This window comes from Oryctolagus cuniculus, chromosome 19 (genome assembly GCF_051225735.1).
Source record: "Oryctolagus cuniculus isolate XC-2025 breed Fujian yellow rabbit chromosome 19, ASM5122573v1, whole genome shotgun sequence".
NCBI classification, from domain to species: Eukaryota; Metazoa; Chordata; class Mammalia; order Lagomorpha; family Leporidae; genus Oryctolagus; species Oryctolagus cuniculus.
In genome coordinates this window covers 44,173,330-44,193,020 of record NC_142885.1, presented here as the reverse complement: position 1 = coordinate 44,193,020, position 19,691 = coordinate 44,173,330, and the positions used below count along the sequence as shown (strand labels likewise).

Below are 19,691 nucleotides of genomic sequence, written 5' to 3'. Positions count from 1 at the left end.
GGACAGCTGGGCAAGGCTCCGGCGCTGAGACCTGTCAGGGAGCCCTCCACCCCTGCCCTCACTCATCCTCCCGCCATCCCCACTCCACCCTCTACCCCTGGGTGCTCCATCAAGAGGCCTCCCCTCCCTGCCTCTGCGCGCGGAGCCCTCAGCTCTGGCCAGGCATCCTGGGAAGGGAAGGAGCAGGTCTGGATGCCAGTGCTACCTCCTCCATGGGCTGGCTGTCCAGGCTACTCCTGCCCTCACTAGAACTGGGGTCCTGGTCTGCCCGTGGCTCCGAGTGGCCCGCCGTGGAGGCCTCAAGCCTCGCCACCCTGCTCCCCTGGCAGGATGCTGGCCAGGCAGAGGCCTGAGTGGAAAGAAGCCCCGCACCAGTGTTTATAACAACAACATAAGCCTTTTATTTCTCATTAAGCCTCTTAGTCTCTTAGTATCACAATGGAATGCTGAGAAAACAAGAACAAAAACACGAGTCTCTGTGAATCTCTGACAAAGAGCCGAGATTTCAAGGCAATCGGGGGAGGGGCTGGCAGAGGAGTCCCACAGCAGGGCCCATGGCGTCTCTCCCGGGCTGGGGGGTGGAATGGTGAGAAGGCGGCACTGTCCTCGGCTGTCCTTGGCAGTTCTGCTCCTGACTGCTAAGTGCACCCTCTGCACGGACCCCCAGGGGATCCCGGTGCCTCCCAGGCACCCGCCACATGACCCTCCGCCTCTTCCAAGCACCCTGGGAACTCCAGCCCATGCTCCAAGGGCCCCGGCAGAGGGGAGCCGAGGGACGGGCGCAGGCCACACTGCTCTGGCGTGAGAACAGCAGGGCGCTGAGGCTTGTCTGGGCACTCCCTGTGGTGAGGGTGGAGGTGGCGGTGGTGCAGGCGGCGCGCGGGGCTGGGCCTAGAGCTTCACGGTGCCGGGGGGCAGGCTGTGGTTGCAGAGTCGGTAGTAGCGCAGGTCGTTGACCAGCCTGTGCACGTTCTGGGTGAACGAGGGCAGGTCCTGGAAGGCAGGGGCACCGCTGTGGCTCAGACGCCCTCCCACACCCCAGTTCACCCCCCACCACACCGCGCCAGCTGCTTCCACACCCGGACCCCCACCGGAGAGGTGCAGGGCCCTGCAGGACAGGGAAGGAAGGGGCCGCACCAGGGACGGCCTGCTCCTGAGCCCCCCCACAGGCCTGCAGGCAGCCCCAATCCTCCCGAGTGAGCCAGTGCACGGGGATGGGGACACATCCACATGGAAGCCCCCACAGTGTGAACCTGAAACTCCGGAGCGCACCGCCCAGGCCGCCCCCTGCCATGCGGGATCACCTGACGCCTCCTGCACGGCTGCAGGCCAGCAGCGAAGCACGTGCTCAGCACGCACACAAGGCCCATGTCCAGGTGCCATCTGCCTGTGACCCCGGGACGCGCCCAGGCTCAGAAGCAGCCGAAGGCATGCCAGGCCCTCCTGACCCCACCACAAGCTGCCTGCAGGACGGCTGCTCACGCCTCTTCCCAGGCCCCAGCAGGCTCACGCTGCAGGCTCTGCAGCTACCACACTCAGTCTGAATCCTGCTTCCTGGCTTTGTAACTGCCAACCACCTAGCCTGAGTCATCTGGGAACGCAGCTTGCCCAAGCCAGAGTACATAGCGAGCTGGGCACAGTGTGGCCTACAGAGGGCGCTGCGAGCCCATCTTCCCAGCAAGACTGGGTGAAGGCAGGAGCTTGTGGACCCAGACTCCAGGCAGCGGCTTCAAACTCACAGTGAATTCACAAACAGAAGGGGCAATGCCTTTTTATCTGAGAGGGAGAGAGCGAGCTTCCATTCGCTGGTTTACTCCCCAAAAGGCCACAATGGCTGGAGTTGGGCAAACCCGAAACCAGGAACTGGGAGCTTCTTCCGGGTCTCCCACGTGGGTGCAGGGACCCAAGACTTGGGCCATCTTCTGCTTTCCAAGACCATAGCAGAGAGCTGGATCAGAAGTGGAGCAGCCGGGACTAGAACCAGCGCCATGGGGGTTGCCTTTCAAACAGCAAATCAGAAGTTCCAGAGTGGAACCTGAGTGTGCTTCCCTATTTCTTCATACACACCCAAGTGCTTCCAATGTGTAAGCTGCTTTAAAATCAACAAGTTGACTGAAATTCATGTCATTAGAAACTGCTCAGTAATACAGAATCCGGCCTCTGATGAAAGGGAGGCGGGGCAGGGTTGTGGCACAGCGGGTTAAACCACAGCTTGCAATGCTGGCCTCCCATATGGGAACACTGATTTGAGTCCCGGCTGCTCCATTTCTGACCCAGCTCCCTGCTAATGCACGTGGGGATGCAGCAGAAGGTGGCCTAACACTTGGGTCCCTGTGAAGACCCAGATGGAGTTCCTGGTTCCTGGCTTTCGCCTGCCTCAGACTTGGCTGTTGTGGCCATCTGGAAAGTGAACCAGCAAACTCTGTCACTCGCCTTTTAAATAAATTAAATAAATTGATAATCTTTAAAAAATATATAAGGAAGGAAAAATACCCAAGTAGCTGAAGTGAACTTCCAGAAGCTCAGGAGAGGACCAGACAGACCCAGGTAAAAGCCGATCCGAGACAAAAGTAAGTCGGATGTGAGAAGAAACCGCCCCGCCACACATCAGAAAGCAGAGTCGTTACGGCTGCTCCCCTGGAGCAGCTGCGGCTCCCCACGCTGACGCGGAGGCACGAACATGCCATCAGGACCTCCCCTGACCTGACCCAGGATCAGGCAGATAAAGAGGAACATTGCTTACTCCACAGGGGAAGCTCCCCAAGCAGCCTGCTGGGCCCAGAGACTGGGGCACCTGCGGCAGGAGGAGGAAGCAGCGCCCAGGAAGGAGGCCACAGCAGATGCCGGGCACCGTGCAGCGGCACAGCACGCATCACCAGCGATGCTTGCTGTCAGGTGGAGACGGCCCAGGTGCGTGCTGTGAGGGCCGCTCCCAGGACTGGCAGCCGCAGGTCAGCCCCAGCTCTAACCCCGGCCCCACGGGCACAACTGCCGGGCACCAATCTTCTCTGCCTGTCTGCAAGTTTGGGCAAGAGTACCTGGCGCAGCTTCTACCACACCAGTGCTGGCTCGGAGGAGCGCCTCCCCATGAGGAGATGAGGGCATGGTGAAAGCACAGGTCAGGACAAAGGAGCTGAGTGCTAGGCCCAGGAGGTGGGCACACGTGGCTGAGACGACAATGCAGAAGCCGAGACTGGAGAAGAGTGCGTGCCCCTCCACCGAAAGGCAGCCCAGCCCCGGGGCATCCACTGGACAAACTGCAGCCAACCTCCAGGGTGGGCACAACCAGGCCCAGGCCCTGACGAGGCCTCCCCCGCCCCCGGCCCACACTGGCCCTGCTCTCAGCCCTCTCGCCTCACCCGATCCATCTTGAAATTCCTCCCCAACACGTTTTTCTGGTTGGCATCCACACCATCACAGCCAGTCAGGAACTCTGGCAGGAAGGCTGCAAAGAAGCCGTCGAAGTCCACAGAGGCCATGTTGTAAATGGCAATGCCAATCTCCTCCTGCAGGAGGTCATGGGACTTGTGAACGAGGACCTGGAGCAGCACGTTCACGAACTGGAACAGCATGGTGGTCCGGAAGATCTTCTGAGGGCCAAGAGAGACCAGTGAGTGGGGGCCATGGCAGGTCCTAGTGCCCGACCCGAGGGGCTGGGACCTGGTCCATGGCTCAAGAAGGAGACACAGCATTTACCTTGTGGTACAACTTCTGCTTGGCATTGAGAGTCTCCAAGTAGAAGAGATTTTGCTTGAAAAGGTGGATGTCAGGCTGGAGAAAGGACTGTCCAAAAGCCTAGGAAATAAGCCCACCATTTTATAAGCAGCATTTAAACCCCTCAGACTGGGGCCGGAGCTGTGGTGTAGTGGGTAAAGCCGCCGCCTGCAGTGCCAGCATCCCATATGGGCGCCGGTTCAAATCCCGGCTGCTCCACTTCCGATCCAGGTCTCTGCTATGGCCTAGGAAAGCAGCAGAAGATGGCCCAAGTCCCTGGGCCCCTGCATGCACATAGGAGACCTGGAAGTAGCTCCTGGCTCCTGCCTGCAGATCAGTGCAGCTCCAGCCATTGTGGCCAACTGGGGAGGGAACCAGCAGATGGAAGACCTCTCTTTCTCTCTCTCTGCCTCTGCCTCTAATCCTGCCTTTCAAATAAATACATAAAACTTAAGCCCCTCAGACCAAGTCTTTCCAGGCCCTCGACCCTAAGCACAAGCCTGCCCTTATGTGGAGGGCCACGGCGAGCGCACGTGCTGCCCCAGGCCTCCCGACCTTCGGTCAGACCTGAGGAGTGCTCCTCACAAGGCTCAGCCTGAGTCTTCCCCACTGGGTCCTGCTTCTTCTTTCTGCCACATCTCACCCCCCCCCTCTACAAAGCTCTGAGTCCCTGTCTTTGGGAACCTGCTGCTTTCACATGGGGTGGAAGATCTGAAATCCATCTTTGGTGTTATCCGTACCAGCCATGTGTTTTTTCCCATGGCTGAGTTAGTACATAACACGGATGTGCCCGTATGTACATCCATTCACCAGCAGATGGGCATCTGCACTTTCCCAGTTTGGGGCAATCAGGAAACAAGCCTTTATAAACACCTGTGTTCAGGTTGTATTAATGTTTGTCTGCGTTCATCTCGGGTAAAATACTCAGAAGTAGAGCTGCCCACCAAACCATAGCTACACATAAGCAACTGCCAAACTGTGACGCTGTGAGCAGCCCTGAGCCAGGGCAGTGCTGGAGAGGGAGGGGGTGGGGAACAAGTACCTGCCTACTCCAACCCAAGCTCTCCAGGCAGGAATTCCCACATGTGTGTTGTATGTGTGTGTGCACACTGTACATGCATGCCCACACGCATGGTGTGTGTTGGCTGAAGGGAGGAGGGGTAGGAATTCCTCTGGCTTCCCCATGAGGAAAAGCACAGTGAAAAAACAAAGACAAGCCCCCGTTAGTCTGGGTCTCAGAATACAGAAGCCTGGGCCCCGGCAGGGTAAACTGCTGCCCACAACGCCAGCATCCCATATGAGCACCTGTTTGAGTCCTGGCTGCTCCACTTCCAGTCCAGCTCCCTGCTAATGCACCTGGGAAGGCAGGGGATGATGGCCCAAGTGCTTGGGCTCCTACACCCATGTGAGAGACCCAGATGGAGTTTCTGGCTCCTGGCTTTGGCCTGGCCCAGCCCCAATCATTACAGCCATTTGGGGTGCAGACCAGTGGATGGCAGACCGCACCCTCTCTGTCTCCTTCTAACTGCCTTTCAGATAAACAAATAAAATCTTCTTTAAAATCAGTCTTTAAAAAACAATACAAAAACCTGACAGCTGAGTGCAAAAGGTAGGGAGCATCTGACAGCAGCTCCCAGAAGCCCAGCGCTGCCCACAGGGGCCACCACTGCCAGGAGCACGGGACCCACACAGCTCACTTTTCTACCGGATGGAACCATCACCACTGCTCGCTCCCAGGGCAGCACCTCTGCTGATGGCCGCCCCCCACCCCCTCAGTGTGAGTTAGTGCCGGGGGTGGGTGCAGGGGGGCAGGAGACAGGCAGTAAGGAAGTGACACTTGTCAAACACCTGTAAGCACCACACACTTTGTAAATGTGATCTTATTTAGCACCCCCCCCCCCCCAAGCAGGCAGGATCAGCCCTGTTTACAGAAGAGACAGAGGCTCCCTACATAGTGAGAAGCTGGGCTGGGCTTCAAAGACAGGACATGCTGCAATGGCCAGGTGGGAGGAGGTGAGACCACGCGCCAGGAAGTCAGCCAAGGAACAGGCGGGCCAACGGACCCAGAGTGGGGCGCGCCTGTCCTCGGCCCTTGCCTTACCTGCATGATGGCACTGAACTGGGGCTCGTTCTCCATCTGCTCCTCGGCTAGCCCCCGCTGCACACTGGCCAGCACGGTGGACTTGAAGAAGTACCTCCAGTTGTGATGGAGGGTCCGGAAAAGGAGCTCAAACAGCTCAGCCTTCACATCCGGGGAGGGCCGCTGTGGAAACACACACAGACGCTCAGCCCTTCCCTTCCCACCATCTTGGCCCTGCGACAGAGGCCAGAGACATGCCTGCTGCCAGCAAGCAGGGCACCAGCTTCCCACACACACTCTTGTCACCGCCTGTGCAGAAAACCCGAGCCCACAGTGTCGCCGTGCACATCAGGAGCGCTCGGCAGAGACGGCCCACGCTGGAGAAAGACACCCCCAACAGGGCCCAGGGGCCCTTTTTCTGAAGGAAGCATTCAGCTCTACACACCAGGCAAAAAGGCAGCCAAGGGAGGGGCCAATTAGGACCACAGATTCTCTGTTCTGAAAAATGCCAATATGACCGTCCCATCTTGGTTGTGTCGTTCACTTTCCTAGGGCAAAAACTCAATTCCAGCTAACATGTTGGTGTTAGGCAACCTCTCAGGCTAATGAGAAACAAGATGTCTTAAAAGCAGCTAGGACAGCGAATTTTACAGAGCACTCAGGAACCACCAAGAAGCCGTCAGGAGGACCTCCTGGGAGAGCCACACACCGCGCTGATCACTCTCTGGACCCGGCTGGCTCTTCCTGGCCTCGGAGATTCTGAGCGGGGGGGGGGGGGGGGGGGGGGGGGGCCTCAGCAGGGTTTCCCAGCTTAGCCCAAAACCTCCAAATCAGTGGGCAGCAGGCACTTCACATTATTCCAGAGGTCTTTGTAGAACTCAAAGTTATAAAGTCCAGATATATTAATTCAGCTTTGATTAAAATGAAACCGACACCAGAGGCCACAGGCTTCCGTGGCAGGAAGCCGTACAGGGCTCCCGTGTGCTTCCTGAGGCGAAGCAACCATTGCGGCCGCTATGGGGCTGGTCTGCCCTAAACTCGTGCAGCCACTGAAACTCCGATGTCTCCGTGTGAATGGTGGATGGACTGAGAGAGGAGATTCGAGCTAACTGTGGCACCTGAGAGTGGCTATCACACACCTGATTACTAAGTACACCCTCTGCACTATAACCCCCGAACCATGGCCTCAATAAGCCTTTCCTTTCCCAAAGACACTCCTCTAAGGCATCTCAAAGTAACAAGAAGCAGACTAACACAACAACTGAACTTACTTTGTTCTTAGAATGGACAGTTGGAAATGTTAACTCTCACAACTCAAGTTCCATCTGTAGGACCATGGCAGGTACCACGCCGAGGGACTGAGGGCACAGAGCTTGCCCATGACACGGAAGCTGCCTTGCACCCTTCAGGCCGTGAACACTCTTATGAGGGAAGCATACTTGGTGATATGTGTTGACCGATCTTACCGACCTAACCTGTGATGGTCAACCTGGCACACGCACACCACACCGCTCTAATGGACGTAATCAATACAGAGAGACTGTACAAAGCTAAATGCCATCTCTTTTTCTTTTTCTTTTTCTTTTTTTACAGGCAGAGTGGACAGTGAGAGAAAGAGACAGAGAGAAAGGTCTTCCTTTGCCGTTGGTTTACCCTCCAATGGCCGCCGTGGCCAGCGCACCGCGCCTATCCAAAGGCAGGAGCCAGGTGCTTCTCCTGGTCTCCCATGGGGTGCAGGGCCCAAGCACTTGGGCCATCCTCCACTGTACTCCCTGGCCACAGCAGAGAGCTGGACTGGAAGAGGGGCAACCGGGACAGAATCCGGCGCCCTGACCGGGACTAGAACCCGGTGTGCTGGCGCCGCAAGGTGGAGGATTAGCCTATTGAGCCACGGCGCCGGCAAATAAATGCCATCTTTCTTGGAAAAACTACTTCACAAGAATACTACAATGACTTGAAAACACAACGCCTTTTCCTATTTCAATACTCCCCAATCTCGAGACGGGGGTGGCACACAGCACCGCCGGCCCTCCTACCTCCGCGATGATGGGGTACACCTGCTCCATGCACAGGGCAATGATGCTGGGGAGGAAGGGCTTGAACACCTGGCCAGGCTCCTGCACCACCACCTGCAGGATCTTCAGGAACTTCTCCACCACGCGGCAGCCGGTGCTGCCCTCATGCAGGATGCTCTCCGCCAGCTGCTCTCTGCAGACAAGAGGACGGCACACAGTCACCAAAGCCATGCTTCCCTGCCGACCAGTGGGTGACAAAAAGCAGCCGATGGCCCCAGGCCCCACTGCTTCTCCCTAGAACCCAAAATCCTCAGGCAGCGGCCGGTGGTTACCTGGTAAACATGTTGAGGAAAGTCTGTATGATCTGCTCAGTGAAAGGCACGCCCATCTGGACTCGAAGGCCTCGAAACAGGGTTAGGAAGAAGCTCAGCATCTCATCAGTCACATCTAAGGGAAAGAGCAAGGCAGGAGGTCACAGCGAGGCTCCGAGGGGTACACAGAGCCACGCTCGCTGGACTCTTCCGCAATCTACACTCTCTCTCTCCAAGGCTTCCTGCACCACCAGAGCCAGCGACAGAAAGCAGGAATGATAAAGAACACACAGAGAACAAGGCTCTGGTGCATGGGACCTCTGCTCCCCGGGTCCCCACAGGAAACAAAGATCAAGTCAAAGCCCTCACAGGCCAGCCTCCAGCATGATTGATCACTCTGTGCACATGCTGACCACTGTCCAGTGGGATCAACGCCTGGGGCTTCAGCCACTTCTCTCCATGACCACAGCCCCTGCGCCTGGGCCAGGGGGCAAGTGGCTCAAAGTGGATAATGAGAGTATACACCAGCTGCACAGCTCTGCTCCATTAAATGGATTAACTGCAGAAAACACTGGTTACATGTAGTGCAATTCCAATCCCACATCTCAAACTGCACAGAATGAGCTTGTAAGCGGCCATCCGTGAGTGTGTGCTGACAGTGAAGCCCCTGGTCCCCTCCTGGGAGCCCGACAAGACCACGGTAAGTGCTCTCATGATGCTGGCCAATGGCCCCAGGGCAGGAGTGAGCCTCCATTGGTGACCGTGACCAGGTGGGACAGGCCACACGATCTCAGTCAAACTGCCCTGTTGAGGAGCTGAGCAGCTCTAAGCTGAAGACATTCTCTCGCTGCTGTCGTGGAAGGTCCTGTGACTCCCATGTCTGCTCACGTTCCAGAGTGGCCGAGGCAGACTCAAAAAGCCAACCAGGCCAGGGGCCTCAGCGACTCTGAGCCACACGACAGCACTGCCAAGGCCACACTGACGGCTCTGCTCACTTCCCCAAGGGGTCTCGGCCCCAGCTGCCCCCGCGAACACCACGGTACCCACCCTGAGCACAGCTCCCCCTCCCCCAATCACTGAGCAGCCGCCATGAGTGCTACCCCTCTGACCAACTGCTCTGGCTCTTGGGAGTGCCATCCACCAGTGAGGCCTCTGGGCCAGCTCCTACCTGACTGATGGATAAAAGCTGGAAAGAGGGCCAGGGAGACCTGAACGGATTCCTGCAGCGACTGGTAGCAGATCTGGCGGGACTTGGTGGACTCCCCAGAGATATTCTCCACGATGTCTTCTAAGACACTAAGTGTCTGGTGGATGATCACTTTGGCTGCAAATTGAGATCAGGGTGCCGATTATGACACGGCTGAGAAAAGCAGGATGCGAGGGAGCATGGGGGAGGGGAGGGAACTTGCAGAGGCATCCAGAAGATGACCAGGAAGCCCGGCCAAGGGAGCAGGGCCTCTGCAGGCCGGGGTGCCAGGGTTTCTCTCTGTAGCCTGCTCTCTAGGTACTTGTTTATCTTACTTCTCTGATGCCAGGACTCCAGCTGCCCACCTGCTTGCTCAGGTTTTTGCCCCTACCTACCGGCAACAAGTCCACAGGAAAAAATAAATAAATAAAACAAAATGATCCCAGGTCAGGTGCCTGAGATTCAGTCAGAACTCCACACTGCCAAATGGGCCAGTGAGCGAATCACCACAGGCAAGAATGGACACGTGCAGTCAGCCTGCTCCTCCAGTGTGCTCATGCACACAGACAGCTTGTCCAGTCCTCAGCCTAGCAGCCTGCAGCCTGATGACATGGATCATCCTGGCTGACACAATCTGACAATGCCCCCGTGCATGAGTGCACTTTCTGAAACCATGCAGCATGCAGGGAACACTGAAGCAGTGGCAGCAATGGGCAGCGAGAAATGCCTGGCTGTGAGCCACACGCAGTCCCCAGACGGCTCCATACGCTGGTCTGGATGCCTGGCACCCCCACCTTTGCCGGAGTGCAGCTCAGACACGAAGCTGGGACAAGGTAAACAACGTGCCTGGCGAGGAGAAGACCCAGGACAGGGAAGCTGTCACTGCTCCCAGCGCACGTGGAGTGGAGCTTCCCACCAGCCTCCCCAGGGGACCCCATGGCTCAGCCTGAGCCTGGTGCGCTTAATCTGGCGACCTCCAGAGGCTGACCCAAAGCCGGCTGACAGCCAGCTTCTGCCTGGCAACACGCTCTGAACGTCCCCACACCCCGGAGCCCAGCCACCTCTGTGGGGGTTGACACAGCTGCAGGGAGGGGGGAGCAGAAAGTCGTGCTCAGGAGGTAAGAGATTTAGGTCTGGCCCCCAGCTCTGCTCGATCCTGAGTGCCGGTTTCCTCCTCTGAAAACGTGGACAGCACCACCTCACCTGGAAGGCCGAGGACGGACAAAGACAGCGGCCCACAGCAGGCCTGGGCCAGCACACCGGCCAGCGGGACTGGGCAGTGAACACTGCCGACTGAGGAGCCGCCCACAACAACTCCAAGCACGTGAACTCTTACCACTCCAGGAAACCACAGTTCCAGGGGGGGAGACCTCTGCCCCCGAAGACAACTCAAACAAAAACAAACATTTATTTAGAAATCTCGGGAAGCACTGCGGGTCTGTGTAAGAGGAGTGTGGGAAGTGAACTGGGCTCCACCTCCACAGGACAGGCGAGGGAGCCCCTCAGACCCAGCAGTGAGCCCTGGGCCCGCCACTTTCTCTAGGAGCCTAGGCAACTTCCACTTGCCAGGCCGCAGCGAGAGAGCACCTCTCCAATGGTCAGATTTACAGACACTGCCGAAGCAGGTACACTGACCATTGTCAATCATGCGGCAAGTACATGTCACTACACCGGAAACCACTCCAAACAGAACAGACCGTGGAACGTGCAGAAAGAAACACGCCTAGACTCTCCAAACATGCTATGGTCATGAAAGCGAAGAGATGGGGGTGCTTTCCTACATGAAAGGAGACTAGAGATGCGACCCTGGAATACAGCCTCGGTTTTTCTTTTTCTTTTTCTTTTTTTTTTTTTTTTTTGACAGGCAGAGTGGACAGTGACAGAGAGAGACAGAGAGAAAGGTCTTCCTTTGCCATTGGTTTACCCTCCAATGGCCGCCGCGGCTGGTGCACTGCGGCCGGCGCACCGCGCCTATCCAAAGGCAGGAGCCAGGTGCTTCTTCTGGTCTCCCATGGGGTGCAGGGCCCAAGCACTTGGGCCATCCTCCACTGCACTTCTGGGCCACAGCAGAGAGCTGGCCTGGAAGAGGGGCAACCGGGACAGAATCCGGTGCCCCGTCCGGGACTAGAACCCGCTGTGCCGGCACCGCAAGGCGGAGGATTAGCCTACTAAGCCACAGCGCCAGCCAACCTTGGTTTTTCAAAAGCAAAAAAAAGAGTATTTTGGTAATAACTACTGGAGAAAATTTTAATGTGGGTATACGTTAAATGCCATTACTTCAACACCATCCCACATCTAGACTGCGTTAATGGTGTTTGCTTACAGTGCAGACAGCACCTTGTTCTGTAGAAAGGCAACGCTTTCACCACGGAAGTGGTGACGTCTGTCCATCTCTAAAAAGGTGTGTGCTAGTAGGAAGAAAGCACCACCGTGGCAAAACAACACCTGGTAAAAGCTGGGTGAAAGATACACAGAACACCCAGACTGAACAGACGAAGCCATTCACCTTACTTTTCCAACTATTACATAAGTGTGAAGCTACTTCTAATTATAAAGCTATTCTAAGATATGTCTCACAGGATCACAGGGAAGACCAAATGAAATAATGTACACAAAGTTTTCAACCCATTCAACAGATGTTAACCATGCTCTTAGCTACATTCACCCAGCAAACCATCACTGTCACTCAGCTGACATGACACCTTCCAACCCTCTGAAAGGTCCTAAGGCTTGCTCTGGACAATGAGCTGTAAGAACCACTGCTCACGTCCCTCCCCAGCATAAGCACATATTGAAATGGGCCCTTCACCAAGCTGGATCCTTAAGCCCCAAGTTCGATGTATAGAAATGTTGTCTTGGGGCCGGCGCTGTGGCATAGCAGGTAAAGCTGTCACCTGTAGTGCCAGCATCCATATGGGCGCCAGTTCGACTCCTGGCTGCTCCACTTCCAATCCAGCTCTCTGATGTGGCCTGGGAAAGCAGTAAAAGATGGCCCAAATCCTTGGGCCCCTGCATACGCGAGGGAGACCCTGAAGAAGTTCCTGGCTTCGGTGCAGCGCAGCTCTATCATTGCAGCCAATTGGGGAGTGAACCAGTGGATGGAAGACCTCTCTCTCTCTGTCTCCCCATCCCCTCCTCTCTCTGTGTAACTCTGACTTTCAAGTAAATAAATGAATCTTTAAAAAAAAAGAAATGTTTTCTTGCACTAAAGCCACTAAGCTGTTGGGTTGCTTGTGACCACAGAGCTCACCCTAGCCTATGCTGACTGAAATAATTAGCAAGCACGGTAAAGTGAGAAAAGGAGAGCCTTCAGCTTTGTAAAGCATGACTCCACAACAGCTGCACAGGTAACGCCCACACTGTTTAATCTTCCTATACCTTAGTTTCCTCACGTACAAACCAAGACAATTAACAGTCCCTAACTCATAAACTGATGGGAGAATTCAAAGAATTGCTCAGTTTTTGAAAAAAACTCGAAAGCAGGATCACAGAGCAGAGTCTGAAGTCGGGTGCTAGCACAGCCAGAGATTGGATGTGGATGAAAATCTGCCATGGGGGACCAGTCCCAGGACCCGCTAGAGCCATGTGCGGATGCTCGGGTCCCTTACACAGAATGGTGCAGTGCCTGCAGAGCACCCAGGCCCATTCCCTACCCACAGGCCCCAGGGAAGCATCTCCAGATTACTTAACACCTAACGATGCTAAGTCGTTTTAGGGAAGCATGACAAGAAACAACCTGTACATGTTCAGTCCAAATGCAGCATTCTTCCCAAATATTTTCAACCTGCAGCTGATGAACCCAGGCATGTGGAAGCCATGGAGAGAGACCTGAGTGCCCAGAGTGGTTTACCTCAGTAGGTAAGCTAGGGGCAGGCGCTGTACAGTAGTGGGTGCAGGCAGCTTGGGAAGCCCGCATTCCACGTCACAGTGCCTGGATTCAAATCCCGCCTCTGCACCCAATTCCAGCTTCCTGCAAACGTACAACCTGGGAGGCAGCAGAGATGGCTCAAGTACTTGGGTCTCTACCAACATGTGGGAGACTCAGACTGACCTGGCTCCCAGCTTTGGGATGGCACAGCCCTGGCTATTGCAGGCACCAGGGGAGTGAACCAGCAGAGGAGAGGTGTCTCATCTTTGTTTCTTCTCTCTCTCTTTCCCCCTCTCCCTCTCTCTCTGCCTTTCAAATAAAAAGAAGATAATCTTTAAAAACATAGGTAAGCTACTATTATCCAACTATAAGCATATAACATAAGATACATTTAAAAATTAATCTTCCTGATTATAAAAGTAATGTTCTTAAAAATACAGAGTATCCTTTATTATATCTACTAATTCATGAAGCATTCTACAAATGACATCATCTAAAAATATTTTAACCTTTTCTTACTGTGAAAACAAACTGTATTTTGCAAACATGTTTTACTGTCTGCTATTTCAGGAAAACTTTCCAGAAAACCTGACACCACATACTTGAACAAGAGTTCTGGTTCTTTTTTCCCCCCTCTTTAATATAAACAATCAAACTTCAGGTGCTGTGTGTAAAGATCCCAGGCGCTTTCAAAACCTCTGAATTATTTTATTTGGAAAAAGATCACAGCCAATCTTGAAAGTCAGTAATAAATTCTTTTTCCCAGTATGTAGAGGTGAATTGCTTTGTTTGTTTTTACAAGTATCAGAAATGAATCAACAGTCACCATGGCTGTATCTTATCGATGGGAAGGCACCATCAACAGTGACATCCACAAACGTCTGTCTTAGGTCTCTGGCATGTTGTACACTTATGCCAGACAAGAGGCAACCTGCACTCAGAAGTGGATCCAGCTGACAAGTTCACCGATTTCTACCTGGTGACAATGGACAAAGGACTTCACATCAGGAGCCTCTGGTGCAAATCTCATGTGCCACAAGAACAATCCTGCCCTACCAATGTCCTTGGGTCACTTACTGTCATCCAGTGGCACCTTTCTCTGCAGGGTGATGGCACTGGGTTTCAGGTCGCGATAGTCCCGGGAGAGCGCGGAGATGAGGCTGGCATGGTTGATGGAGCGCACAGGCCACTGCTGCTCATTCTCTGGAAGGTTCGGCCACGGAAGCAGTAAGATGTTAGAGAGGGCTCGGCACACCAACACCTGCGCCTAAAAGAGACCCCAAAGGCATCCATCGGAGGTCAAAGAGCAACAGCAAGCCCGGCCACTGGTGCCCACTGCACACTGTGCACCCAGAGCCCCAGCCGGGGACTCCGGCAGCTCTGTGGTCCAACTCTAAGGCAAGCCGGTGAGGACAGAGAAATGCAGCAGTAAGACCAAGTCTGGGACTAGCGCACCCCAGTGCCAGGCTCAACAGTCAGTCCTGGCCCTCTTCCTTCCCGTCTCATCTGGCACTGGAAGCTCTACAGGGGAGCAGCCCCTCAGCGGCTGGTTGCCCACACTCTCAGAAGCTGCTGAGAGCAGAGCCGGCTGGCGTCTCTCCCCACCCACAGAGCCGCAATGCAAGGGAAGCAAAGGGCTCCCACCCCGGCGCTCCCCTCCTATTCCACTCCTCTCTGTTCATTTGAACCTGAACCTCCTAGAAGGGGTCTAAGACACTGCCTGAAGCTTTTCAAAAACCACACACACAGGAACAACAAACAAAACCTAGACTGGTTTGGACCAAAAAACCATAGAGAACCCTCAGACCACAGAGCAAATTACCAGGTGTCGAGGCAGCGAAAGCCGTCTGCCTGTCAAGAGGCGCCTTCTCACCCGCTACAGGCCCGCACCCTGACTACACTGGAAAGGGCGCTGCGAGGATCTCTGAGGACCACCTGCCAGTGCCGCCCAGGTAAGAACTCTGTGTGGGCACAAGCTGCCCGCTGAGTGCAAAGAGGCCACACTCTTCTTCCTCTGCTTTCCTGCAGCTGGGGAGCCCGGACCTCACCTTATCGACCAGCCGCTGGGCAGAGGCATCGGTGATTCTGTTGAACACTTTCTGCACTGCAGGGATGCTGATCAGAAAGACAGGCCGCACAGTGGTGGCCAGTGAGACCAGTAGGTGGCACGCAGACAGCAGCAACTTGTCCTGGACCTGGAAAGGGAAGAGGGCGTGTCAGCTCAGCCCCACCCTTGGGAGACAGGGACTGGCAGAACTACACTGAGGCAGCCATGAGCTGAACCTGGCTCCCAGCTGCCAATCATTTCACCCAGGCCAGACTCAGTGATGATTCCTGGGATGACTTCAGGCCTGAAGCTCCTGCCCCGAGCCAGGGTCCCTTCCTCCAGCTCCTTTACCGTCTCTGCGACTCTGAACTCTGTCACCCTAAGCTCAGCAATCTGGCAGCCCCTCAGTCACACGTTCCCACACAACTCCTCGGCACATCACCAAGGGCCCCCTTCCAACAGCCTGGGACCCCCCCGCCTTGCACTCCTCACGCCCAGCCATCTGCCTCAGTCCCACCATCTGCACTGTGTCAGCCATGCTGGTTTCTCCTGTTCCTTTCTGCTCAAATGCCTATGAACGGCTGGGGACACACACCACAGTCACTTTGAAATCAGCACAAGGGAAAGCATTTTCTAAGACTGGCACGAGCATGATGAAAACAGCATACCACAGGATCAGGACAGGTAGAGCTGTTCAGGAAAAAAATATTATGACAATTCCCTAGATCCACAAAAGATCCCCCAGTCTCAATCCAGGATCTCCATTTATCAAAGGAGAACACTTAACAGGCTAAGGCAGCATTCGTGAATGCGTGCACTCTGGAACTGTTTTCAACAGCGGCAGCCTGGGGTCCAGGGGTGGCCTGGTAGGTTACTGAGTGTGCTGTTAACTCTTACAAATCACAATTAAAACACAACATATATTTATGAAAAATAAAACATTGTTCTTACTAAAACAATACAGTGCTAAAAGTGGTACAACATGTTATGCATGGTTGAAACTGTAAGACAACAAAATGAAACAAACTTCTACACTCATGGGCTGCAGAAAACGGGCACACTGCAAGTGGCAGTCTTCCTGGAGGACAGCGCATTAGACTCTGGCGAACTACAGGACAGAAGCTTCCGCCAGCAGGAATCCATCTCACAGCCCCAGCGGCACAGGAGAAACACGGACAGAAAGGGAGCTCACTTCCAAAACCAGGAAAATCACATACATCCCCCCAGAGAACAGCCCTGGGCAACGGGAGAGACCGGAGGTGTTCTGCATACACACAGGAGACCCAGGAGCACCGTGAGGCAAACACAGCCGCACCACTGGCTATCTGTGAGCTTTTCCTTCTGGGTAAAAGCCCAGAGAAGTCTACAAAGATATACAACCAATGCTGCTTGTGCCTGCCTTGGAAAGGAAAATGCTTTGGAGGGGAAGATTACAGAGTACCACAAACTCTTGAGTCTGTAAATGTGAATACGACTTTACTTTTTTACAACGAGCACGAAATCGTGTGAGACTCGCAGACCTAAAAAATAAAGCTGTATTAGAACGTACAGGGGCTTCGGAACATTCCTGGGAAATTTGCACTACCTTTGAATTTCATTTTTTAGGAGCTTTTTGAAAGCCCTTTTGCGTGTCAACTACAACTAAAAAGGAACAGGCAAGGAGACACATTGCATCAGAATGGCAAGAGCTGCGATCCAACTAATTCTGATTTCACGGTAAACAGGCAGATGGACAGAAGGACGGACAGAGGCCCTGGCGTGGCCGTGGAGGTTTCAGGACCTTGGTGCTGATCAGAGGTGTGATCGCATCCATGGTGGTGGAGATGAGCGTCACAAACTGCTGTGTGTTCTGCCGATGAGCTTCGCTGCAGTACTGTGCCAGCCAGTGGGAGTAGGCCTGGAGGGCGGCCAGGGACTGGGCGTGCCTGCGAGAGGAACGAGACAGCTCAGGTGACTTTCATTCCCCTAGGATGTAAGAATCCCATCCACGGCGTGTGCTGGCCCAGGCCCCGGGCGACCGCACTGAAATCAGCTACATGCTCACACAGAACCTAAAACCCACAACACTTGTTATCTAAGTACTGCCGCTGCCACCTAGAACCCAGCAGGCACTTAAGTAGCAATAGGCCATCAGATTCAGTCTCTCTGTGACACACGCACCTTCACCTGAGAGGATAAATGATAAAAACGCAATTAAAGAACTTAGTGACAACATCCTGCCTTTAGAACTAATAAAGCTTTTTTTTCAATAACATGATTTTTTTTTAATTATTTATTTGAAAGGCAGAGATACAGAGAGACAGAGGCAGAAAGCGGGGGAGGGTCTTCTATCTACTGGTTCACTCCCCAAATGGCTGCAACATCAGAAGCTGAGTCAATCCAAAGCCCAGAGCCTGGAGCTTTTTCCCGGTCTCCTACACAGGTGCAGGGGCCCAAGGACATGGCCATCTTCCATTGCTTTCCCAGGCACATTAGCAGGAAGCTGGATTGGAAGTGGAGCAGCCAGGACTCGAACTGGCGCCCACATGGGATGCCAGTACTGCACACAGCAGTTTTACCTGTTATACCACAGCACCAGCCCCAGAACTAGTAAAGGTTAACATGCAAGGTGTGGACAACTAACAGGTATATAGCTTTGATAGAAGATTCTTGAGGCCAGCGCTAAGCCTCTCCCTCTCTCCATCTGTAACTCTACTTCTCAAATAAATAAATAAATCTTTAAAAAAAAAAAAAGATTCTTGAACTTCCATCATGCCATATGTTCTATCTGGTTGGACGATAACTGAGGCGCAGGCTGTCTGACTTCTGTGATCCGTGCACTAGGACAGACATTAAGAAGACTCACTGCTCATCAGAGACAATAAACAGGTCTGTAACAAAGAGAAGAGCTGTCTCAGAGTTTCCAACCCACCCTTGCAGTTACAGCAGTGAGGCCACTGGGGGGCACTCTGAGACGATGTAATATACTGTTCCTGCTGTCTGGCTCCAGATCCCTGCCTCCACCACTGCTACTCTGGGGGCTGCAACCGGTCTTTCTCCGACTTTCCTCTTCTCTTCCCTGGCTGGCATTCCCCTAGGAAGAGCCTCCCTTCCCCGCATTTTCTGCTAACCCACTATGGATGCCGGATTCTTTTCACTGACCACGGCGTAACCCACTATTATCCTGCTAAACCCTTCCAAGCGTTCTTTTCTCATGGCTGGGCATTTCCTTCCTTCCTGACTCAACACATTCCCAGGAACTCCTGCTGCAGACTGGGCGCCTTTCTCCTTCCAGGGGAGCCTGTGAGTCAAGTCCGAGGCCAGGCCCGGGGCAGCACTGTTGCAGACTGCCACACCGCGGAGCTGGGACACAGGCGACACCACTGTAAAACCAAACTCAGCACCAACAACTACATGGCAAATCCACATTAGGCACCTCCTGCTAGGATGAGAGACACCAGCAACTATCTAGTAACAATCTTTAACTTCATCTAACACAGTGGACACTGGACAAACCCAGGCTACAGAATGCTCCTTATAAACAATTTTGTAGGTCTGACTCTACAAGGTCAGTCATTAGTCTTCTCTCCTACATGTGCACACACACGCACAGACGGGAAACTGCTCAAGGTTACAGGTGGCACGCTTCACGTGTGCTTCATGATTAGTAAAGTTTGGATTAAAAAAAGATAGGAAGATATTCCTGGTAACACTGGGGAAAACTGAACTCAGACTATACGCCACACAGTACATAATATCGCATCCATTACATTTTTTTGAATGTTGATTATGGCATAATGGTCACATAGGGGATATGCACATAACACTTAAGGATTTATGGACAAGGTGATATGTCTACAAGTTATTTTCTTTCTTTTAAAGCTATCATTGTGGGACTGGTACTGTGGCACAGCAGGTTAAGCTGCTGTCTGCAGTGCTGGTATCCCATGAGCACTGGTCCCAGCTGCTCCACTTCCAATCCAGCTCACTGCTAATGCCCCTGGGGAAGCAGTGAAAGATGGCCCAAGACTTGCTTGGACCTCTGCACCCACATAGCAGACTCAGTGCGAAGAAGCTCACAGCTCCTGGCTTCAGTCTGGTCCAGCCCTGGCCCTTGCAGCTATTTGGGGAGTGAACCAGCAGATGGAAGACACCTCCTCCCCCACCCCCGCCCCGCAGCCACCGCCTCTGCCTCTTTGTAACCCTGCCTTTCAAATAAATAAATCTTAAAAAAAAAAAAAAAAAAAAAAAAGAGTTGGCAGACTTGTTCTGCAAACCCAGAGTTGAAATGTTCTAGGCTTTACGGGTGACATATATTACATGTCACAGCTGTTCCGAACAGTCAGGGATGATACGTAAGTCAACAGGTAAGGCCGTGTTCCAGTAAAGCTTTACAAAAGGCAGCAGGCCAGATGTGGCACGGGCGCTAGGCCTTGGGGCAGGGCCATGTCAAGGGCAATGACTCTGGTACCAGACTGCTCCTTTCTGAGG

The 19,691-nt window shown here is 53.9% G+C and overlaps 1 protein-coding gene across 6 annotated transcripts in view; it reads right to left on the bottom strand.

Moving 5' to 3' along the window:
- Positions 1-377: 377 nt before the first annotated feature.
- Positions 378-19,691, bottom strand: part of LOC100350325 (exportin-6) — a 122,698-nt gene continuing 103,384 nt past the window's right edge. For 4 of the 6 annotated variants that reach the window (XM_008257959.5, XM_017342571.4, XM_089321220.1 and 1 more), the window contains 10 exons: positions 17,002-17,146; positions 15,223-15,369; positions 14,252-14,441; positions 9,289-9,444; positions 8,142-8,256; positions 7,831-8,002; positions 5,816-5,977; positions 3,697-3,795; positions 3,360-3,590; positions 378-993 (listed from right to left, as the gene is read on the bottom strand). In XM_008257959.5, the coding sequence (XP_008256181.3) occupies positions 892-993; positions 3,360-3,590; positions 3,697-3,795; positions 5,816-5,977; positions 7,831-8,002; positions 8,142-8,256; positions 9,289-9,444; positions 14,252-14,441; positions 15,223-15,369; positions 17,002-17,146 (1,519 nt within the window). In that variant the 3' untranslated portion in view covers positions 378-891. Of the gene's footprint in view, positions 994-3,359; positions 3,591-3,696; positions 3,796-5,815; positions 5,978-7,830; positions 8,003-8,141; positions 8,257-9,288; positions 9,445-13,266; positions 13,484-14,251; positions 14,442-15,222; positions 15,370-17,001; positions 17,147-19,691 lie in introns of those variants that run through there. The other 2 variants (XM_017342572.4, XM_089321219.1) reach the window with 2 other exon arrangements.